The sequence below is a fragment of the Mastigoproctus giganteus genome, chromosome 3 (genome assembly GCF_048544385.1).
Source record: "Mastigoproctus giganteus isolate SK-2022 chromosome 3, ASM4854438v1, whole genome shotgun sequence".
NCBI lineage: Eukaryota > Metazoa > Arthropoda > Arachnida > Uropygi > Thelyphonidae > Mastigoproctus > Mastigoproctus giganteus.
This window is the reverse complement of record NC_143577.1, coordinates 183,063,004-183,079,552: the sequence shown is the minus strand read 5'-3', so window position 1 is coordinate 183,079,552 and position 16,549 is coordinate 183,063,004. Positions and strand designations below refer to the sequence as shown.

Genomic DNA, 16,549 nt, shown 5'->3' with positions numbered 1-16,549 from the left:
TTTAACATCACGAGTTTCAGAGCAAATTTTTGAAGCAATTAGCGCGTTTTCACGGACACTACGGTGGATTTTTTCTTCCAATTTCTTGATTGATCATACCGTTGACTCATTGATTTTATAATGTTTTGCCACTGAGGAGACACTTTCACCATTAGAAATTTTGTCTAATAACTCAATTTTATTCGCTAATGTCATCACCTTTTGATCTTTTCACATTTCCCTTGTTATTTGTAGCCATATTTTTGTACGGGTTAGAAAGAACTTGTCCACAATAATGTCACTTTCTTCCGTTAACGCACTTGAAAAAGTCTGTTTTACACTGCAAAACGGTAGATTTATTACTTTTGTAAGCATATCAATTTATAAATTGATAAATTTATTCAATTTATAAACATATAAATTAAAAGCAAACGACGAAACCTTCCATGATAAGCGCATAACAAATACTGAACATGGATTAGCGAGAAATATCCATGCTGGCGATTTTGTCACCCCTCTCCCCCCACCCACTGAGCGCTGTTTTGACCGGGAAGGATAATTTTAGCCATGCCCATGTTTTTTTTTTTTATGGCGGAAAATATTCACGGCGCTTTAAAATTCACATTTTTTTTTTTTTTTTTAGGTTTCATTTTATATTAAATCAGTGATCGCGAATACAGATAACGCGAATAGCGGGGGTTTACTGTACTTGGATTTTAGGAAAGCTTTTGATACTATTGCACATGGAAGACTATTGTACAAGTTGGAGGGCCCGGGTGCCAAGCGATATTCTTGTGATTCATAAAGTGCTCTTGATAAGCGATTAAAATTATATTTTAAGTTTCTGCATTTATTTCAACAATCTTACTTTAAAAACAGTTCTATATTTGAAAAGTTAGAACACAAAGGAAATACACCTTTCTTTGCATTTTCCTATATTTATATTTTTTTACTAATTAACTAACACTTCAACTGCTTGGCCTCTGAGCAGCACTGCTCCTGCTTCCCTGTGATGGAGCCGGTAACCTGGGGGAAAAGTTATCCTCCAGGCGAAAAGGAGTAACTTTGGACATAAACGATTACCCACCTCTAGAGCCTTCAAATTCAAGGCCAGACAAACCAAATGATGATGACCTGAACCAACCGAAAAGGCTCCAAAGAGGAGTACAGTGCAATGAAATGCCAAACTTCCTAGTGATATACTCTCTCTTCCGACCAGCCTGTTGGCAAGTATCAGCATTTGTCATTCAAAGATATTTGGAATCCATTGCTGGAACACCAAAAATGGTTAAACGACTGCAATCTGGAGACCTAATCGAAACAGTTTCCTCAAAACATTCAGTATGGCTGCTCAAAACAACAACATTTGCTGGGCTACCGGTAACTACCACTTCCCACAATACATTAAATTCGTCCAAAGGTGTCATCACAGAGTGGGACATGATTACAGTATCTGAAGAGGAATTAGTGCAGGAACTGAGCAACCAAAAAGTAATTAGTGCAAAACGTATAAAGACCAAAAAAGATGGAAATCTCGTCCAACTCTATCCATAATTTTAACCTTCAGCACCCCAGATTTGCCATCCTCTGTAAAAGCTGGCTATTTAAACTGCCGAATTCGGCCTTATATCCCTAATCCCATTCTTTGCTTTATTTTGTCCAATTTGTGGTTCCAAGGAGCATACACAAGCAGACTGTTCAGTCTCAATTCCCGTTTGCCCAAAATGCAAAGAAAGTCACCCAGCCTTTTCCGAATCTTGTGCAATGTGGAAAACAGGGAAGAAAATCCAAAAATATAAAATAAAGCCCAAAGTTACATACCCTGAGGCATGCAGACAGGTTATGTTGACCATACCCAGTTGTTCATATGCATCTCACGCTCAAAGCTTCCATTCAACAGCAGCTCAAACAGATGTATCAATACCTGCCAGCACATCTCTAGCTAACTGGGTTAAAAATACATTATCAAACTCTGGAAAAGACACACATCAAACTAAAACCAACGAAGCGACCAACACTCCAATCAGTGCCAGCCGGGTGGGTAAAGTGCCTGCCTGGCAACCTAAAGGTCACGGGTTCGAATCCAGCCTCGGGCTTGGATCAAAGTACTGCAAAAACCTTGGGAGGTGCATTATGGCCACAGAAGCTGATGCGCCAACAACTACCAAGCAAAAAAAAAAAAAAAAAAAAAAATCCTCCAATCAGTATCCCAACTGATATTTGGACTATCACGCATTACGAAGAAAAATTAAAAACTACTAAAGACAACAAGAAACCTGAATCATTCACCAATAGAATGGAAGTAGACGTATACTCAGATCATGAGGGAACCCATACTAGAACTTCACGCAAATGACACTATGGATACCGGACGCCCCACCTTTCCAAAAAAAGACCAAAAAAAAATGCTCCTTAAACAAAAAAACAGTCAGGTGAATCATCCTCAGCTAAACCTAAATGAACCACAGTATCTTACAAATGGAATTGCAGAGGCTTTCAGTGCAACACTGATATTCAATACCTAATTAACCGATATTCTCAGTTGCCCTTTGTTTACAGGAAATTTACCTAACCTCACAAATTTCTCTTGATTTTTTAAGGAGTTTTTTAATTAAGCTAAGCTATACATATGATCTAGACCTCACAAATTTCTCCTTCGATAAAGAACTATTGCCTTTATCGAAGAGAACGAAATATAGCTAATGCAGCTCATGGTGGTGTGGCAATCCTAGTAAATTCAAAGATCCCAACTAAACATATCCCACTTCAAACTGAAATAGAAGCAGGTGCTGTTTGTATAACTCTCCATAGTGCAGTAACACTTGTCTCAATGTACCTACCGCCAAACTGTACTTGCTCTTTAAAAGATCTTGAAGACCTCTTTATACAGATACCTCCACCTTTCTGTATATTAGTGGACTTTAATGGGCACCACCCCTTATGGGGGCTCTCCTAAATTAGATAGACGGGGTCATCTAATTGAAAGCTTTTGAGGCACTAAATCTCACTATGCTCAATACTGGTGTACCGACACACATACAGCTCCCAACAGGACACACCTCAGCAATAGATTTCTCAATTTGTTCACCAGTACTGGTCCCGACCATAGAGTTGAATGTAATAAATGATCCCATGGGCAGTGACCACTTCCCAATAGTATGCAACTTTCTGAGGTGCCTCCGTAGCCAGGTGGGCAGGAGTATCAGTGCGTAGCACATGCTTCTTGATGAGACCGGGGTTCGAGCCCGTGACCACCAAATACGGAGAATGCGGAAAGGTCAGGAAATGACCACGGCATATCCCCAGAGCAATATGGCCTTAGTTGCTAATGCTCCTAAAAACCAAATAACAACAACAACAACAGCAACTTTCTGAAATCACAGACTCCTTCAACTCAATCCTGCAGAAAATGGAAATCTGTCTGAGCAGACTGGGCAAAATTTCAGTCATCAATTGCCCTTGATGAGGAAAAAATCCACCTCCAGCATATTGATAATGCAACAGATTACATCACATCTTCTAAATGTGGCTAAAGGCACAATATTACTATCAAATCTCCCGGGCCGAAAGCATTATAATTACTGGTGGAATGAGGAATGCACCGAAGCAAAGAGAACAAAAAATAAAGCCTGGAATATATTTCAGCAATGTCTGAGCACAGTCAATCTCATTAATTAAAAGAAATTAAGGGCAATAGCACATTTCATACAAAAGCAAGCAAAGAAAGAATCCTGGACTCATTTTGCATTCACTTTTAACAGAAACAGTGATCCCAAAATAATATGGAAAAAAATTAGACAGCTGTCTGGTAAGTTTCCTACCATACCTTCTCCAATCCTCTCTCCTGGAATGGCCAAGATCTATCTAATCCCTTAGATATAGCTAATGCTTTAAGCAATGCTTTGAGCAATACTAATGCTGCTGATATCTCAGCAGCATCAGCCTATACTACCTCATTCCACAGAATTAAAAACGCTAAAGAGAAGCATGCTATTAATTTTCAAACTGTCCGCCTTATCCCATATAACAAAACCTCTGCAATATTCTGAACTTTTGCATGCCATTAGAACAGCCTGCAATGGTGCTGCAGGGCCAGATGGGATTTATTATGTCATGCTACAACATCTTGATGACAAAGCTTTGCACCTTCTCCTGGTCTTTTACAATTGTATATTTTTAGAAAATGTTTTTCCAGCTTCTTGGCATCACTCTACGGTTTTGGCATTCCTGAAGCCTGGGAAAGATCCATCCAACCCCCATAGCTATAGACCCATATCTCCCTCTTAAGATGCCTCAGCAAAATCCTTGAGAAAATTATCCACAGAAGACTCATCTGGATAATTGAGTTGAAACAGCTAATGAGCCATAGTCAGTATGGCTTTCGCCAAAATAGGTCATGCTTAGATCTTATGGTGAAGGCTGAATTTGCCATTCGTAATGCTTTCGTTAAACATGAACATCTAGTAATGGTTTCAATAGATATAGAGAAGGCTTTTGATACCACCTGGCGGCATGGTATACTTAGTGATCTTTACTCTCTTGGACTACAGGGCAACCTTCCTATATTTGTTCAGAACTTTCTACATACTAGATCATTTCAAGTTCGATACCAACATGCCCTATCTGCAACGTTCTTTCAGGAAAAAGGTGTTCCACAGGGATCAGTACTGAGTGCCACTCTTTTTGCTCTTAGAATAGCTTCTATCACTAAACAGCTTCCAAATACAGTTGAGACTTACCTTTATTCAGATGACCTTTCCATCTCCTGTCATTCCCAAAACATGAGATCTATTGAAAGACAGCTTCAGATATCACTTAATAAAATGCAACAATGGGCGAGCCTCGACGGCTATCGACTCTCGCAGCAGAAAACAGTTGCTATCCATTTTTGTACACAATGCAAATTTCATCCAGATCCTGAACTTCAAATTTCTAAAGTCTCTGTCCCAGTCACCAGTAACATCAGATTTCTAGGATTAACCCTTGACAATAAGTTAAATTTCCTAGATCATATTAAAAATGTATGGACTTTCTGTCTAAAAAGTTAAACATACTCAGAGCTTTATTCGCCCAAATGTGAGGTGCAAATCGTACCTCCCTGTTTTGGTTATACAGGGCATTAATCAGATCCCGCCTCGATTATGGTGCTCCCATCTATGATTCAGCCAGAAAGAGTGCATTACGCTGGCTTGATCCCATTCAACACAGTGCTTTGAGAATTGCAATTGTGCATTCAGAATGTCGCCAGCAGACAGTCTCTACATTGATGCTCACGAGCCCCCACTAGCTTTACGCAGGAAAACACTGTTACTAAAGTATGCTGTCAAGGTACAAAGTTATGTCTCTCATCCCGTTCAGTCATAACTTTTCAATCCACCATTAGAAAACTTATACAGAAACAAACTTAGCATAGTAAAACCAGCTTGAACTGGTGCTGTTTCCATTTATTCCATGCAACAGGTTGCAACTTATACTCAACCACCGTGGGCTCCTCCTACTCTTCCAACCTGTGACACTTACCTCTGTCAATGGAGAAAGAATGTTTTGCAAGCATCAAAAATCAAACAACTGCATGCAGTTCACACTCAAAGATGTATTGATTTTTCCCCAATTTATACAGAATGCTCTAAATCAAATTCAAATGTTGGAGCAGCTGCAGTGTTTTCAAATACCATTATTCAGCAACTCTTCCATCCGAATTCAATATCTTCTCAGCTGAATTATATGCAATCAAACTAGCTTTAGAAAATCTCTATTCTGACCGTTCCTTAAAATCTGTTATTTACACTGATTCCCTCAGCTCAATCATGGCATTATGTAATTTCTTAGATCAAGTTCGCCCCGTTCTAGATGAAATCAGGAGCTTATTACTGGCGCCTCCATAGCCAGGTGGGCAGGAGCAGCAGTGCGTAGCACACGCTTCTTGATTAGACCGGGGTTCGAGCTGTTGTTGTTGTTTGGTTTTTAGGAGCATTAGCAACTAAGGCCATATTGCTCTGGGATATTCGGTGGTCATTCCCTGACCTTTTCGCATCCTCGGTATTTGGTGGTGACGGGCTCGAACCCCGGTCTAATCAAGAAGCATGTACTATGCTCTGCTGCTCCTTCCCACCTGGCTACGGATGTGCCTAGGGGTTCGAGCCCGTGACCACCAAATTCGGAGGATGCGGAAAGGTCAGGGAATGACCACCGCATATCCTTGGAGCAATATGGCCTTAGTTGCTAATGCTCCTAAAAACCAAATAACAACAACAAAAACAACAAGCTTATTACTACAAATTAAAGAACGCCACCAAATGGCCACTTTTTGTTGGATTCCAGCACATTCCGGTATTTTAGGCAATGAACTGACCGATAAAGCTGCAAAAAATCCAACCATCTTAGATTTAATGAATATCCATGTTCCAGTATCAGATTGTGTCGTAACCATTCATGCCACTTGTCTATCACAATGGACAGCACGCTGGCACTCTCAGACTAATAATAAACTCTCTCAGTTTAAACAAGATCCGAAAATTTGGCGCTCCAGTGTCCATACATAAAGATGAGAAGAAATAATCCTTTCAAGGACAAGAATAGGTCATACCTGTCTGACCTACCTTCATTTGCTTACAGGAGTTGATCCACCATGGTGCCCACATTGTTCTAACAATTTGACTGTTAAACATATTCTCATTGACTGCCTCTACTGTAAACAAGACAGAACTTAGACCTTGCTGTCACTGGTTAATCTTCGTAAATCAATAACCCTTGAAATTCTCATTGGTGATAAGGTAAATAATTTTGAATTTTTTTAACTTCCTCAAGCAAACTAGGCTTTTTAATGATTTCGGAATTTATTCTGACTTTACAGAAATATCTCATCTCTTAAGTAAGCGAATAGGCACATTATAGCCATAGCAGCTTATGTGCCATTAAGCCCCCATAACAACAACAAGTTGGAGCAGTATGACATTAAGGGCAAGTTGCTGCTATGGATAAAGCAATGGTTGAGTGGGAGAAGACAGAGGGTGTTAATCAATGGAATAATGTTATTAGTGGAGTACCCCAGGGTTCGCTATTGGGTCCATTGTTGTTTTCTGTATTTATTACTGATATTGATGAAGGTATATCAGGCTTAATGTCCAAGTTTGCAGACGATACAAAAGTTGGCAGGGTTGTACTCTACTGCAACAGGATCTAGAAAAGTTGAGCAGATGGGCTGAGATGTGGCAACTGAACTTTGACATTGATAAATGTAAAGTACTGCATATGAGTAGCAATAACCCCAGAGTTGGTGATAAGGCATATAATTCAGAATTTTTTTAACTTCCTCAAGCAAACTGGGCTTTTTAATAATTTCTGATTTCGGAATTTATTCTGACTTTGATTATTGAATAGATCTAGATCCGATTTGTTCTTTGTATAGAATTTGCACTATCTAATCCTACCCTCCCTGATTTAGAATCGGTCATTCAAAGTTATGGTAAAATATTTTGCCATCATATAAATGTGGCAAACTAAATCATATTAATACGGATTTCTGAAGAAATTTATAAGTCTACAAAAATCAGATATGAATTAGTATGAGATCAATAGAAAATTTTTGCTTTAAAGGAACTTAATTTCAATAATATCAGTCTATAGTGTGATGAAATATAACTGCATTTCTGTAGTAGATCTTTATTCTTTGTTACCTAAAATTCCAATCCCATCCTGTGCATCCTTTGAAAATTTTGTTGGATCTGGTGTATGCCTTCTGTTGGAATTAGGTGCAGCTGAGACCCTTATCCCATTTCAGCATATTCAAATTAAAAATTTTCAGAGGAGAAAATGCCACATATATATATGAAATGTTAAATAATATTTTTTAACGGTATTGAGTAAAGAATTTTCTTACTTTTAAAATGCTTTTCTTGTTATTTCATTTATTATTAACAAACAATTTCTTATTCTCAGCTAAGACCAGATGAATTTTTGAATATTGATGCCATTATTGAAGGAGCATTACACAAACTAGTAATTAAGCCATTGAAAAGTTATCTGTACCAGCTGTTTGTAAATGAATACACTAGGTAAGCTGCTATATACAATTTAATATGCAGAAAATATAAGTTATTAGTAAAAAGTTCATTTTATATTCTATTTGGTATTAATCTTATCTTTATGAAGAGAATTTTAAATTCTTATCCATATGCTACTGCACTAAGAGTTTTTGTTTGGTGATTTAAATTTGCATTGGTATTTGCCAGAAAAGCAATTATTCTTCTCTTGTGTGTCACTGCAGGATCATAATGTCATCCATACCCACCTTATGTGCAAGAGCATTACCATGTAAGCATAGCACAGATTCTTTTAAGTTTTGGTTGTAATATATTGAAATGGAACTTTTCTATATAAATATAAATTTCATATTTATATAGAGAAGTTCCAAACTTGTTATCATATTAGTAATTATCTTGTTTTCAGATGAGCTTCAAAATGCTGTGTTGATATTAATTCCAGAATTCCAAAAGTGAGTGTAGAGCTGTTGTACAAATATCCCTTTGTGAAGAGATTATTACAAAAGAAAATAAATGAAGAAATGTCAGAAATAGTGATAAAACATTATCCTTCTTATTCAACTTTAAAATATTTTCAGCTTTAAGATCTTGAAATATTGGTAAACCTACATCAAAATGAGAAATTTTAATGTTAAAGATGATGAAAGAACAAATAGGCTTGCGCCCATTACCAGAACAACATTGATAAAGTACACAAGATCTTGCATATAATTTATCAGACTGACCTTGCAAAGATTGCTGATATGCTTGATATTTCATATAAACATGTTTCCACTGTTGTTTGTATAATTTAGACATGAGAAAACTATATTGGTTGCCAGATATTTGAACACTGACCAGGTATGCCAGGATTTTGGCTTCCAAAGTTATTTTATCTAATTTTGAAGAAAATTCAGTAAAGTTCATTGGGGAGGGGGGTGAAGAGGCAACATTAGTGAGCATCACAACACAGAGTTAAAGGTCAAAAGATTCTGGGGAAACTTGTTACCATATTTTTTTTTTTGGGGGAGTATACATGTAATCATGATGGACTTCTGAAAAGGGGTAAGGCTGTTACTGCATCTCAGGTGGAGGGAGTTGTTTTCCCATGTGCTATTCTGAGTTTTCTAGCACTGCCACAACAAGATTTAAGATGCTGATGTGCTATAAAACCACTAACAATGATTAGATTTATCTGTAAAAGAAAATGAGGAGAAAATTTCAGACAAAAAAAAAGAGAGAGAAAAGGTTGTGTTTCCAGGACCATGCCCTGGCTTACAAGATTTATTGAATTAAAATATATACACATTTTATACTCTCAGTCTGATAATGAAGTCATTACAGTGATACAGAGTTGGCTTTGTACAAGGTTTTTTTTTTTTTTAACTAGTCTAAAAAAAAAAAAAAAGACAGATGATGTAGTTTGGAATAGTATTTTGAATAAAAGTACAGTTTCGGTTATCTAGCATGTTTCTTTGTATTTGGTAGTTTTAAAACTTGTATTAGCAGTGGCAAATGATGCAAGAAAGCAAGCTTATACAGCATCAACCAAAAAAAAAAAAACCTTCCCATTTCATGTTTGTGTAGTTCTTCCCTGAATTTATTTAAGCTGTCATTTTCCACAACAACAACAACAGGTGGAAGTTTGTTCCAGCAATCAACCACCAAATGGCTCAAGGAAAACTTCCACACATCTATTCTGCAACCATTGTTTCTCAATTTGAATTTGAGCCCCTTCATATGCATAACCTCGAGCAAGAAGAAGAATCCCATCAGCATTGAGCTTGTTCAATCCAAAGCCTTAAACACCTCAATCACCTCATAGGAGCCTAGTCTCTAGGCACTGCAATTTGCAGAACTGAAGCCTTTCATGATACAAGCACCCCACTTGTTCCCCTCACCAATCTCATTGACTTAGTCTGTACCTATTTCAGCAGCTCTGCATCCTTCCTAAAATGAGGCACCCACTGTATGCAATACTCAAGATGTGGCTGAAGATTGTACAATGAGATAATCACCTCCTTTTCCCTGTGAGAAAAACTCTATGAGCTGTCCTGGCAGCCTGTCTGCACTGCTAGAGATCCTGAGAACTGTCTTCGTGTCAGCTGTCTATTCTTAAACGGAATTGTTGTCAACTGTTTAACAATAGGCATACGTCCGTATAGATTTATCTTTCATATATTGTTTGTCGCAATTGAAAATTGTGCCCTATTTTATTTCTTGGGGAAATTTCATCCATACTCATTTGACAGTTTCATCTTCTTCGTACTCAATATACTCTATACCAATTGCACCATTTACCATCATCTACAAATATATTTGTGGTAATCATATAAAGTTTTTCCTTTCACAATGAAAATATATATGGGAGACATGCTGTTTCAGTCATTGCCATTTTATGAATTTTAATTCTTATACTCCTGAATTGTTCTTCAGAATTATATCCTTGGTACACATCCTGGGCAATAACTTGCATTCCTTCCTGAAATAAAATGGCATTATTATAGTCATTAACATTATTATTGTTTAGAAACAACCAAATACCATGAGGACATAAATGACACACATCTTCTTTATCTTTAGGAACAAATCGCAATTTGATAACTAAGTTCTTTGGAAGTTAATGCTTCTTCATTACCTATTTTTGTAAGTAATGTCAAGAATGTACTCTCAGACTGTTGTACAACTTGAACAAGTTCATGAAACTGTAATGAGTGCCATAATATCAGATCAACCAATGAGTTCATGAAAGGTTTATATATAGCTGTCACACGCACAGGAGGTAATTGGTGTAGATCTATAAAATATATGTTCATACCTCAGAATGCAAGTTCATGATTTCCTGCTATCTGCTTTAGATACATATCTGTAATTGATAACAATTTTGCACTAACTTCAATTATAATTACATGTACATGTTGGAAAGTAGTTCTATATCATTGGAGGGTTTCATTAGCTAGTGGCCGGTTATTCAACAGGCAGATACGCAGCACAGAATGAACAGTCATGATGTCGCTTGCTACAGCCACTTTCCCTGTGGAGGCACATACAATGTGTGCATTGTGTATATGCAGTGAATTTCAGATACTATTATACATTTCCATCAACAATTTGATGGTAAATGTCTTCCCACATCCTGCTGGTCCAATAAGAAACACTTGTGTAAGTTCCTATTCTCAATTGATTTCACAATAGATAGCTTCTAAAAATAATGCACATTGCTCTTTATTCCTATAACTCGTTAACTGATAGTATTCTCCCATCTTCTCACGGCAGACGATAATTGATTCATCATAGCTGTTCTTATTTTATCATTGATATTTTTTAATCTGTTTTATTTTATTTATTATTTTTTTTTCATTGCTGTTTGATCACTGTTATCCACTTCAATGGATAGTTGCCTACAAATTTATAATGTCTTTTTCAATATCATATTCAAATTCTTTCCTTCACTCATGGATTAATTGTTTATTCTGTTCATAAAGTTCAATGTATTTGTTTTCATTCTCATTAACAAAAGGCATGTGTAAAGTTACTATTTCATGCATATACTCATGAAAATCTATCATATTATAATTAAGTTATCAAATAATTTCAGAAAATTCTTTTTACCTATCCATTAAGTTCCTTTCAATAATGAGCAGCAAATTGTGCAAGAGTTACATTCTTCATTCCTTCACATGGTGCTTATTAGTAGTAATGGAGGCATGTTATGCAAGTAAGCAAGCGTATGACCTTATGTAGCATCAGCCAAAAAATAACCAATTTCACACATCCATTCTCTAAACGTTTGTGCAGTTCCTCCTTGAATTTATTTAAGCCTATCAACTTTCACAACAACAGATGGAAGTTTGTTCCAGCAATTAACCACACGCTGGCCAAAGGCAAATTTCTGCACATCTACAATTGTCTTTCCTCAATTTGAATTTATGCCTCCTCAGGTCAATCAGATCACCTCACAGTTGCCTAGTCTTCAGCTTCTGCAATTTGCAGAACTTAAGCCTTTCTTGGTAAGACCACCCATTTGTTCCACTTACCAATCTTGTTGCCCTTCTCTGTACTCACTCAAGCAACTCTACGTCCTTCCTAAAATGAGACATCCTGACCTGTACGCAGTACTCAAGGCGTGGCCTAACCATTGCCTCATACAGAGGGACAATTACCTCCTTTTCCCTGCTAGAAAAATTCCTATATATCATTGACAAAACCCCATGACCTGCCCTGGCAGCCTGTCTGCATTACTCAGAAAACGTCATATCTGACTGCACAATTACTCCCAGATCTTTTTCATTTTCTACCACCATAAGTGTAGTATCACACAGTTGGTATGTTTCTCTGGGGTTATTTAGCATTAGCTGAGGCATATGATGCAAGAAAGCAAGTATATATAGCATCAGCCCAAAAAAAAAAAAAAAAACCCTTCCCATTTCACCCATCTGTTCACTCCAAATGTTTGTCTAGTTTAGCCTTAAATTTATGTAAGTTATCAACTTCCACAACAACAGATGGAAGTCAGCTCCAGCAATCAACTACCCACTGCCTAAAGTCACATGTATTCTGCAACTGTCTTACCTCAGTTTGAATCTAAGCCCAATCAAGTTCTTAATCTGAGCAAGCGGAAGTATCCAATCAGCATTGAGCCTGCTTAAACCATTCAAGGCCTTATACACCTCAGTTAGATCACCTCGCAGGTACCTAGTCTCCAGACGCTGCAACTTGCAGAACTTAAACCTCTCTTAGTGAGAACGCCCCTTTTACTATCACCAATCTTGTTGCATTTCTCTGTACTTGTTCTAGCAACTCTACATCCTTCCGAAAATGAGACCTCCAGACCTGTACGCAGTATTCAAGGTGTGGCCTGGCCATTGCCTTATACAAGGGGATAATCACCTCCTTGTCTCTGCTAGCAAAATTCCTATATATCATTTACAAAACTCCATGACCTTCTCTGGCAGCCCTACTTATAGCTACTTAACAGTTAAGTCAATAAAACAGGTAAATATAAATAAAAACTTAGCATTTGCCGGAGCTGCAAAATCTTGTCCAACTCTTGGATACCCTCGTACCCGATTATTACTTCTGCCCAATGTGCGGTACTTTGCATTTGTCAATGTTAAACTTCAGTTGCCACTTCTCTGCCCAAATTTTCTAGATCCTGTTGCAGTAGCACACTGCCATTACTGTTCTTAACCCTGCCAACCTTTGTATCATCTACAAACATTGACATTAAGCCTGATATACTTTCATCGATATTGTTGATAAATATTCAAAACAGCAGTGGGCCAAGCACCGAACCCTGGGGGACTCCACGAATAACATTAGTCCACGAAGAGCAGTGTCCATTGATTATCACTCCCTTTCTTCTCCCACTCAACTACCCTTTTATCCATTGTAGAAACTTACCCTTACTACCATACTGCTCCAATTTGTACAGTAGTCTTCCATTTCCAACAGTGTCAAAAGCTTTCCTGAAATCAAAGTATATGATATCAAAATTAATTTTTACATCTAGTTCCTTTGTAATCACATCACAGTATCCAATCAAATTTGTCAGACAAGACTTTCCCTTAAAAAACCCATTCTGTGTGTAAATTATTACTGCAGCCTTGTCTAGATGATCCTGCAATGCATCTTTAACCAGTGACTCCATTATTTTCCCTGGAACAGCAGTTAAACTAACTGGTCTGTAATTCTTCGTGTGACCATTAGATCCCCCTTTGTGAATTAGGGATACATTTACACGTCTCCAGTCCTTGGGGACTTCCCCTGAATCCAAGGATGCTCTCATAATTATGGCTAAGGGTTTGCGTACCTTTGCCGCCTCCTTTAATATAACTGAATGGATCCCATCCACTCCAGCTGCCTTTCTTATGTTTAACTTCAATTTCTCCTACATTTTTTCTCTCAGTTATTACAAAATCATTAAGTACCGTGTTACAGTTTGATAAACTTCTGACATTTTCCTCCCTTAATAACTTCTCATGTGTGAATGTAGATGCAAAATACTTATTCAGATTATCAGCTATCTGAGCAAGATCATCAACAGTTGACCATTTGATATTAAGTGGACCAATCTGATTCATCCCCTTCCTTCTAGCTCTTGCTGTTTTTCTTAGCATCCTTTGCCAAAGATTTCTTATAATCTGCCTTCACTTGCCTTACCTCCTTATATCTATCATAGGCTTCTGTGTCACAAACTTCCATCTGTCGTTGTGGAAGTTGATAGGTTAAATAAACTTAAGGAGGAACTGGACAGGCATTTAGAGGGAATGGTGTGATTTTTTTTTTTTTTTTTTTTGGCTGATGCTACATAAGCTCATAACCTTGCTTTCTTGCATCACATGCCACTACTACTACCTGATAATTTATATGCATCCCATGCATTTTTCTACTCTGCCACGAGTCTCATTAGTTCATCTGACATCCATTTAGGCCTAAACCTTGAACAATATTATTTGGTATGAAAAGTATAGTAGCTTCCAAGATTAGTTCCTTGAATGCTTCCCACTTAGAATTTGCTGTTGGTGACATCAGTTGCTTCCACTGTAGTCACCTTTACAGAAGCAAAAACACTTCTCTTTACCCCTGATGGTAATTATATCTTTAAGTAAATCCCACATCAGTACACTGTGATCATTGCCACTTAGTGGTTCCTTTTTCTGCAAATTCTTATTGCACGAATAACCACTGTTGATAACCAGATCAAAAGTATTACCCTCTCTGGTTGCCTCTTGAACATGCTGCTGCAGAAAACAATCATCCAGTTAATCCACAAAAGTCTTGTCATATTTCTCCAAAATGCTACATTTCCATATATCTAAAGAGTCGCCATCAGTTTGTTGTTCGTCTAATTTGCTGTAGATTTATGTAATTTCTGATGCTTCAGAAGCATCAGAATAATCATAATAATACTCGCAGTGGGGGATCTATCCAGTTATAGGCAGCAGAGGAAGTAAGCAAACCCTTAGCCATAATTATGAGGGCATCCTTGGACTTGGGAAGTCCCCATGGACTAGAGATGTGAAAATGTATCCCCAATTCACTCCCAGTTGACACAAGTAATTAGTGACCAGTTAGTTTAACTTCTGTTCTGGGGAAAATAATGGAGTTACTAGTTAAAGATGCATTGCAAGATCATCTAGACAAGACTGCAGTAATAATTCAGACACAGCATAGGTTTGTGAAGGGAAAGTCTTGTCTGACAAATTTGATTGGATACTATAATGTTTTTACAAAGGAACTGGATGCAAAAAATAATTTTGATATCATATACTTGGATTTCAAGAAAGCTTTTGACACTGTTGCACTTGGAAGATTACTGTACAAATTGGAGCAGAATGGTATTAAGGGTAAGTTGCTACAATGGATAAAAGGATGGTTGAGTGGGAGAAGACAGAGGGTGGTAATCAATGGGTGCTGCTCTTCGTGGACTAATGCTATTAGTGGAGTCCCACAGGGTTCGGTGTTGGGTCCACTGTTGTTTTGTGTATTTATCAATGATATTGATGAAGGTATATCAGGCTTAGTATCGAAGTTTGCAGTTGATACAAAGGTTGGCAGGGTTGTTAATGACAGTAATGGCAATGTGTTACTGCATCAAGATCTAGAAAATTTGGGCAGATGGGCTGAGAAGTGGCAACTGAAGTTTAACATTGAAAAATGCAAAGTACTGCATATGGGTAGAAGCAACCCCAGAGGAACGTACCAACTGTGTGGTACTACACTTAAGTGGTAGAAAATGAAAAAGACCTGGGAGTGATTGTGCAGTCAGATATGAACATTTTCTGAGCAATACAGACAGGCTGCCAGAGCAGGTCATGGGGTATTGTCAATGATATACAGGAATTTTGCTAGTAGGGAAAAGGAGGTGATTATCCCTTTGTATAAGGCAGTGGTCAGGCCACGCCTTGAGTACTGCATACAGGTCTGGATGTCTCATTTTAGGAAGGATGTAGAGTTGCTTGAGCATGTACAGAGAAAGGCAACAAGATTGGCAAGGGATACAAATGGGTGGTCTTACCAAGAAAGGCTCGAGTTCTACAAATTGCAGGATCTGGCAACTAGACACCTGCGAGGTGATCTGATTGAGGTGTATAAGGCCTTGAATTGGTTCAGCAGGCTCAGTTCTGATGTGGTTCTTCTTCTTTCTCAGATTACAAACCTGAGGGGACATAAATTCAAATTGAGGAAAGACAATTATAGAATAGATGTGTGGAAATTTGCCTTTAGCCAGCGGGTAATTGATTGCTGGAACAAACTTCCATGTGTTGTTGTGGAAGTTGATAGCTTAAATAAGTTCAAGGAGTAACTGGACAAATGTTTAGAGGGAATGGATGCATCACATGCCTCTACTAATAATATATGTGCATGTGGGCTTTCTCTGTGTTGAAATTTTCTTCCTTTTGAGAATATTATATGACGCAACATTATTACATGTTACATCATATAATATACCATATTAATCATATAATAGACTGTATTATGTCATATATTACAACTTGGGCTGCAGATTATATGTTACTTTATTCCACCTTTTTTTGTAATGCAAA

The 16,549-nt window shown here is 37.6% G+C and overlaps 1 protein-coding gene across 2 annotated transcripts in view; it reads left to right on the top strand.

Annotated features, from left to right (window-relative positions):
• The window catches only part of spri (Src homology 2 domain-containing protein sprint), a 560,442-nt gene that overhangs the window by 487,070 nt on the left and 56,823 nt on the right, over window positions 1–16,549 (top strand). For both annotated transcript variants that reach the window (XM_090369518.1, XM_090369519.1), the window contains one exon: window positions 7,918–8,033. In XM_090369518.1, coding sequence (XP_090225644.1) covers window positions 7,918–8,033 — 116 coding nt within the window. The remainder of the gene's footprint in view (window positions 1–7,917; window positions 8,034–16,549) is intronic.